Source organism: Rousettus aegyptiacus, unplaced genomic scaffold (genome assembly GCF_014176215.1).
Source record: "Rousettus aegyptiacus isolate mRouAeg1 unplaced genomic scaffold, mRouAeg1.p scaffold_m13_p_24, whole genome shotgun sequence".
Classification (NCBI taxonomy): Eukaryota; Metazoa; Chordata; class Mammalia; order Chiroptera; family Pteropodidae; genus Rousettus; species Rousettus aegyptiacus.
Window position 1 is genome coordinate 81,000 of NW_023416300.1, and position 8,287 is coordinate 89,286.

At 53.0% G+C, this 8,287-nt stretch overlaps 1 protein-coding gene across 1 annotated transcript; it reads right to left on the bottom strand.

Annotated features, from left to right (window-relative positions):
* Nucleotides 1-221: 221 nt before the first annotated feature.
* LOC118614946 (heat shock transcription factor, X-linked member 3-like) lies at nt 222-2,172 on the bottom strand. Its single transcript, XM_036238201.1, has 3 exons — nt 1,818-2,172; nt 1,114-1,505; nt 222-839 (listed from the first exon to the last, which is right to left on the bottom strand). Exons 1-3 carry the CDS (start codon nt 2,083-2,085, stop codon nt 222-224), a joined length of 1,278 nt encoding a protein of 425 aa, XP_036094094.1. The 5' UTR covers nt 2,086-2,172.
* Nucleotides 2,173-8,287: the final 6,115 nt, after the last annotated feature.

The following is an 8,287-nucleotide window of genomic DNA, read 5'->3' on the forward strand; positions in this document are numbered from 1 at the left end:
CGTTGCTGCCACTTCAGATTGCAGAGGATAACAGGCACCAAAGCCTGTGTCGGGCTGGGATTTCCAGCCTCCTCGGGGTCATCTGATGAGGTGTGTGCAGCATGGAAACAAGAAACACAGACTCACAGTTCTCACGGAATTGTTTATTTGCTCCCATCGAGCCTTGCTTTTTATTAAAGCTGAAAATATATTCATAGTTACAGAATGGTGGCTGTTATCTATTACCAGCGGCCTGAGCGCTTTGGGACCTGTTTTTTCTTCAAGTGCTCACAGAGTGCACACTTGTAATCTGAGGAGTTCTCCTCCTCCACCTGCTCGTACTCCTCCTCCCCCTCAGGTGCATTAGTTGGGGCCGTGGCTGAATGGGCAGCCACCGTTGGAATGGTGTAACAGGTGTTGTACAGAGACATCGCCGAATTGAAATCCGGCGGGCCTGTGGGCTCTTGCCATGCGCCATCCCTTGGGGCAGTAGCCGTGGGTGCAAGCCTGACATTCCCAGATGTGCCCTCCCCACTAGGGCCCGCTGGTTCGCTAGGGAAAGGTTCTTCCCTGGCACGTCTGGTCATATTGTCAAAAGACATGTAACTAGGCAACATGAAAGACCGGGTGCCACTGGATGCCTGAACATTTGGGTCGGTCTTCTGGGCCCTCGTGTCGCCGTCTTTGCTGCGCTGCCTGAGCTGGATTCGTAGCGAGCGTCTAGTAGGGGCCGCCGCTTGCTTCTTTTTCTTTGGAGTTGAGCTGATTCCTGGCCAATCGGTGATCGTGAGGTGGCCCTTTCTCTTGATGTTATCGACGAGCTGAGGTTTATCCCTCTGAAAGTTGGCATTACGGAAGATCTGAAAGAAAATCAATCATTTTAGTCATTCTGAGAGAAAATGCATCTATTTGACATTCACTGGCCTCTGAGTCTTTAGCCGCCCTGCAGGTTACCTCTAAGGGAGTTATAGTTCCCTGCAAAAGTCTGTACTTTCTCATCGTTGATAAATACTGCCTCATGTGAAGAAGAGTTATCCTTGGAAATGAAACTCTTTCTATTTATCACTTTTGGTTAACTAGAAAGATGTTCAATAACAGAGAATATGGGAAATGGTGGGGGGCTTTCTACTTTACCATTATCCTGTCGTTTACTGAATGATAAACTGAGGGGTCTCTGGGACGTATTTTGCTGAATCCATGGAAGTTCAACAGGCAGATGAAACTCTTCAAGCTGTTGGTTTTGAAGATTTTTTCAGCACCCCTCCGGCAAAGAACCTCTGACTGGAAAAGATCTTCCTTGATGACCACGGTGTCTCCGGCATCGTTCCAGGTCACAGATGTGAAGGCGTCGTCCTCCACTATCATCCACAGCTTTCTTATGAATGGGAGCCAGAGAAGGGGGCTGTTCCATTCTACATTGTCAGGGCCTTCATTTGGGTTTTGTGGTTGTGGATTCTCATAGGGGCCTGGATCTTGGCTCATGGCTGGATCTTGGCTCACGGCTAGGTTTAGGCTCATGACTGGATCTGTGCTCATGGCTGGATCTCAGTTCGTGGCTGGAACTGGACTTGCAGCTGTGTCTTGGCACCCGGCTGGAACTGGACTTGCAGCTGTAAATGGAATCGCCACTAGAACTGGGCTCATGCCTTGACTTGGGCTCGCAGCGTGGTATTGGCTCATGGCCATATCTAAGCTTGTGGCTGGATCTTGCTTCAGAGATTGCTCAGGGCTTGTGGTTGGATCTTGGCTTGCGACTTGATATGGGCTCATAGCTAGATGTGGGCTTGCAGCTGGAACAGGGCACGTGGCTGGATCTTGGCTCATGGCTGGATATTGACTCGCATCTGGATCTTGGTTCATGGTTGTATCTGGGCTCATGGCTCGATCTTGGCTCAGAGCTCGCTCTGGGCTTGTGGTTGGATATTGGCTAATGGCCGGATCTGGGCTCACGGCTGTGTCCTGGTGGGTCTCCAATACCTCCCTTGAATCCACATTTGAATCAGGGGATGACTGCGATGGATACCCTTTTGCTGGCTCTCCATCCCCCAATGGGGCCAGCTTGGCTTCGTCTACCTCGTCTACCATGTCAGTGTCCTGACTAGCCATGGGTGGAGCTAGTCTAGACCAGGAGCATTGCTACCTGAGACCCTATCACTGAGAGCTCAGGTCACAAATGCCTTCGGTCACAGCAGGGATACCCAATAAATACTGTCCACAGAATTCTAGAGTCTCGGTCGTGGGGCAACCAGCCGCTTGAGTCATGATTCTCTTTATTGGTCACGTGATGTCACAAAGGAGGCTCACACGTGCTCTGGAGAGGGGGCCCTGGCAAACTGTGGGGGAGGGAATGAGTATACGGCCCCCAGCTGTTCTCTTTTCAGAAAGTACTGAAAAGCAGTGTTCGGGTTCCCAGAAAAGGCTCCTGTGTGCTGCCAGGCACATCCTTCCATCTCGCTAGGCACTGGATGGGTTGAGAAGCCATGATGCTATCAGCACTTCCACCCCTAGAGATGGGGGAGTCCTCTTGCTGTCCTCTCTGATTAATCAAGGGCCAGGCCCTGGTTAGTCTTAGCTAGGCTACCACCAAGACTGCCGGGGACAGATGGGCCCCTGGGGAACTGTACCTCTCAAAACATGGTGGTTGTCCCAGTCTCACTTGGTAACCTCCTCTTCTCCCTCTCCCCAACCATTCCTGCATTGGTCTCTTCCAGCTTCTCCTGCTGCTTGGTTGGTCTTGCTCACATGGGCCCAAACAAAGAATCCTGTTTTCTTGCCCTTGCTTGACCAGGATAGGCCTGTGCTCCAGCAGGTGGGAGCACTCCTCTGATTCTTCATTCTCAGTGTCACACAAAGCACCTCAGACACAGTGTTACCCATGGCTCCAGTATCCCCGTGCATGGCCTCACCCTCTGCCATGCTGGAGACTCCCCACTGGAGCTCTGTTTCCCCACAATCTCATTCCCCTCCAGGTCACAGCAGGATTGGCTTTGGTTCCGTTTCTTGCCCATAGGATAACTTCTCATTACCCAAGATGGGCTCCCTTTGGGGCACCTGCATTTGCCCTGCTCAAGTCACCTATCCAGACCGTCGGGTTCAGCCCCCTTCAGGCCTCCTCTGCACCCCATTTGCTTTATTCATTGAGTTGCTTTGGCATTTGCTCACCGAGATTTATGGCCTCCCACTTCTAACTTGGATGTCGTTGGGATTTCCCCCTTTTAATGACTAATTGGGGGGTTGGCATATATTCAGTTCCTGTTGAAACAGCATTTCACTGATCCACTCTCATGCCAGCGCTGCTCTTCTTGCCCAAAGCCCACCTTCACCCACCACACGAAAGTCCCACTCCTGCCGTTGCCTCAATGGTAGGTACATTGAGTGGTTTTGTTTGTGTTAAGTACTTTCTAAGAGCTGACTTTACATGGATGCACTCCCAAGGAAAATCCCTACTTGTTTAGTGAGTGTGACAGAAGGATGCCAATGTGAATCATCATCAATGTATATTGGAACATAGTTGAGTTTCTAGGTGCAGATTGGTCCAAAACCCAAATTCAAGTCACCTTCACCATGGCAGAGAGGATACGACGGACTTAGGTGATCCATGTTCTCTAGCCCTTGTGGACAGCTTTGTTCTCAATACTCACTCTGTATAGGGAGGTACACAGGTAGCACGGAAAGGCCCTGCCTACACGAGTCCTCAGTCCTTGCCCCAGCTCTGCCCCTATGTGGGGTCATTTGCCCTCTGTGGGGTCAATCCTGTGTTTCTAAAAGGGGAATGTGAAGGCGTTTGGGAAGGAACCTCCCAAGATGCCTTCCAGTCGAGGACTGCATCCTTAACGGAGCCCCCAGGTCTAGGTTCAGGCATGTGCTTCTAAACAGGTTTAGGATGCATTCATTCAAGAAGTCAATTGATCTTGGGGAGACATCCCCTACAGGCTAAGAAATGAAGGGAAGGCCATCGACGGCTTCACGGAGGCGCCCTCCTTGAGTCTGATTAAACAGCCAGCTCCTTTCAATTACTTACCAAAGCATTGCTTCTTGACTGAGTTCTTGAAAGGACAAAACGAGGTTTCCTTGGAGCCTTTTCTGGCTCATGGCCGCTGCTCGTCAAAGGGATTTGTGCATTAGGTGGGAGGGAAATGGGAGAGAAGAAATCACTCGGGAAACCACAGTCTGGCATTCCGTGGAGAACAGGTCATTCATTAATAATATTTAGGGACTCACGTTGCAAGTCTTGTGTGGAACTTGACCTAATATTCTTCGTCTTAGTAGTCACCGAATTTCCACTGAGTTGGAGAATCTGGGGCATCTGGCTCACCTTGTCCCATGATGATGAGATATGCACACTGCTACCCAGCCAAGTTGAAGTAAGGCCTTATGGAAACGGCCTCCCTCAGCCAAGCCCGCTCTGTCCCAGAATGTCAACCAGGAAGTATGGCCGCCAGTCAGAAGTCTTTATTAGATACTCACCACACTTGAGACTTTCGGGGGGAAATAATTCGTTTGCTCTTTAGAAGTCCAATGTCCCTAAAGACGACCCGTCTTGTAGCCATTTTATGAACCAGGTCCCCAGAGTCAAGTAATGCTATCAGAGCGCAGCTGATGGGGCTACGAGGATAGCCCCCTGCCAAGGGTAAATGATGTCAGTCTTGACTGTGGCTTCTGCACAGCCTTGAGCCACGGAGAGAGTGCCGAGCTCAGGGCTGTGGCACCCTGGGCCTGGGGCTGACCATGTGGCAAGCATGGCTGTGTGACCTGGCCCGCCACCACCCCCTCCTTCTAGCCCTCTCTCTCCTCTGGGTTCCAGTGGGAGTAGCCTCCCTACTGGTTTCCCTTGGTCCCGAGCTCCAGCCGTGCCCCTGCAGATGGTTAAGCTGGCACCTGAGGGTCTTTCCCAGCCCTGGCTTGGAATGCACCAGATGCAATGACACTGATCCTTGGCTGTCCAAGGCCTGGCTCTCCCAGCCTGGGGTCCCTGCACCCATCTTACCCAGTCACTTTCACGCACCATCACTATGTGCCAGCTCCAGCGAGGCTCCTCTGGGCCCCTTAGCACTGGTCTCTGACACACCGTGACCCCTGCTGCAGATGGTCCTCGTGCTGCCCCCTCATGTGATATAATCCCTCTTTCTCCAGAGGCCACTCAAGGTGCCATGGTCCTGCTCAAAGGCCATGTCTTCAGTAAGGCCTTCCTCACAGCCAAGGTCCCCTTCATGACTCCCTCCCGGGATTCTGATTTCCAGTTCCGGTGGGGGTGCTCCTGTTCCCCTCTGAGGTTAGACACATCCATCTCCCCCTCCCGACTAGGGAGGAGGGCCTTGAGGACTGCAGTTCACACAGCGTGAGCCTGGTCCCATTATACATTTTGGAAAGAAGAAAATTCTGTGTCACCGGGAGCTTGGTGGGTTTAAGTGTCCTTGATGACAGCTCTGTACTGCAGCAGGGACAAAGGAGCAGCTATGGAGGGGTCTGCCTCACAGGGCCGTGCAGAGCGCTCTGAGGGTCAGTGCCGTGTATTCTCCCCCACATTCCCTGGGCAGCTGTCAGGAAGGGACCAGCCTAGGCCATGGAGAGGGGCGGGGCAGGCCCAGGCCCAGGTTCCACCCTGAAGAAGGAGTAGAGCTGAACTGGGGCCCACCGTGCACCCTGGTGCCCGCAGCCTCACCTCCAGAGGGAGCTTTCGCTCTTCTGTGAAGCTACCTGCCAACTGCAGGGACAACAAGCTGTGTCCTATTGGTGATTTCTCATTTTGTGGCTGTCCACAGCTAAAGGAAACCCATCCCTGTGGCCAGCAATGGCCTAATGGATGCCATTGGGTGAAAAGGGCGTTTCGACAAGAGCCACGTGCAGTTGGTGTTAACAGCTCACTCCTCTCTCTCACTGTGGGCCCAGGTACCTGGGCTCCTGCAATTTCCACCAGTGTTACTTTTCTACAGTATCAGCAAAGCCTCCACGAGGGGCATCGCCCAGCGGGAGAGTCGGCGGTGAAGTCAGCCTCAATCACTCTCTCTCTCTATTGTACACCGTTCGAACATGGAAGCAGAACAAGTCTCCAGATGATTATTTCCTCTTGGAGCCCCTGGAGAAAGGAAGACCCCTTGAGAAACAGAGGTGGTCTCCGGCTGCAGATAGATGTGTAGCGATGGAAGAAGCACAAGTTCAGGCCATGTTGTCCAAATGAGCCAACGACGACTTCTGTGTATCGGTCCCTAGATTATACGTCTTCACAGCAGGCTGAGTCCTGTTGGCTCAAGACCCCTGCCAGCACCCAACTCATTTTTACATATCCGATCATTTCAAACATAGCTCAAATGAGCAGACTTTTGGCCATTTAGAGCCTGCCTGATTTGTGTTCCCCAGCAAACCTCACCCTAGCTCTGCCAAGATTGGGTATGATAGAGCCTTGTGATTTCAGGATCCGAGCTGCTGAGTGATGCCACTCAGACACGTGAGCCCCCTCTCTGATGCCACTCTCCCGGCCGTCACCTTGCCTTCCTCCCTTAGTCCGACCGGGCTGCCATAACAACAACAACAAAACCACCGACTGGTAGCTTATCAGCAACAGAACTTTATTTCTCACCCTTCTGGAGGGTAGAAGTCCAAGACCAAGGCAGTGGCGTGGCTCAGCGAGGGCCCACTTCCTGCTTCATGGCAGTCCCCTTGTTGCTGTGCCCTCACCTGGTGGAAGGGTCTGGGGATCTCTCTCTGGAGCCTCTTTCATAAGGTGCTGCTCTCATCCCTGAGGGATCCACTCTCATGGTTTAAGCACCTCCCAAAGGCCTCAAGCCCTAATGCCCTCATATTTGGGAGTCAGGATATCCACATGCCTTTGAGGGGTGCACTGACACTCAGACCATATCGTTCTTCTGGACAGTGCCCCTCTGAACCGGGAGCCCCTAGAGGCTCTCCCGCTTTGAGGGAATTTCTTTCACCACAGCCCTGCTCAGGCCCCACCCAGGAAAGCTTGTGTGCTGGTGCCTGTCTGGGCCATATCTTCTCTGCAGATCAGCCCCCAGTCCATGGAACCCAGCAGTTTGCCAATAAGCTCTTGTGCAATCACATAGCTGCCCCTCAGAGGCAAATGGTTCTTCAACCCGAGGTTTCTGCTCTCAGGGTTGAATTGCAAGGGACTCTAAAGCTGACAAGCAGAGCAGCCACTGACTTCTTAGACTCCAAACTCACAAATCCTGATTGGCTAGCTTTCACTCTCAGCTATGACCCCAAACTGTCCCCTAGAGGCTGCCTCAGCCTCAGCAGGACCTGTGCAGAACAGAAGGCAGCAAAGCTAGATGAACAGGTCATGGCCTCTGGGTCGCTTTCAGATCTGGGACACCACTCAGTGGGGTCCGCATCTGTCTGCACATCCTGGGTGCTGTTCTGCACAGTTTGGGTCCCTTGCTGATGTCGGAGCTGAAGGGCTTGATCTCTGATGGGGCACAGTGAGTCGGAACTGCTCGTGGGCCATGCATTTCTAACCAGAGGATAGCACTCCTCACTCACAGTGCCTCTGGAGGCTGCACGTGATGCAGGGCCCCTCCCTGGAGGGGGAGCCTTCTGCACACCGCCCTCCGGACAGGTCCGACTCGGACTCCCTCGGGAGGGTCCTCCGCATTGCCTCGTCTGCATTGCCTTCTCATGCAGGCCTAGCCAGGGGAGTTGCAGTTGACAGCAAGGACTGATTGCCTATTTGCTCACTCACCTCTCTCCCTGTGCCCCACCAGTGCTCACTGAGCTGTCCCCAGAGGGCCATTGCCCTCTTCTCTACCACTCATGGGAGAAGTGTTCCGGGTGAAAAGGGTTATGGAAACCCACTTTGAAACTTGTGGAAGATTCAGAACTCCATCCTGACCATTTCTTGAACATGACCTGTCTTCCTAGCTCACGTGTTTGGCAATGGGAAAATGCTTTGATCCCTCTTGCATACAACCCTTCTAGAGGACAGGAACTGGGGGAGAGGAAGGGGTGCTGGAAACAATGTAAAATGTGCTCACTGAGTGGGACACGCTGATCTCGTACGGACCGAGGAAACACCAAGCCTGCCGCCTGGGCCGGCATGGGGAGAGCTGTGTGACCTAGTTTTCCAGAACTGCTCCTGGAAGTTCGGCCCTCCTCCCAAGGAACCATTGCCACGCTGCCTTTGCAAGTGCTGGGAAGATCCGAAGTGACCGCTGAGCCTGGGAGCACACTGACAGTGCTGAGGAGGACACAGTCGGTGGGCCGAGCTCTGTCCCTTTGCACGCAGAACAGCTGCTCAGTTCGTCCCCAGTGGTCATGGACAGCCCAATCCGTTTGGAACCAGCTCCCTTTGCCA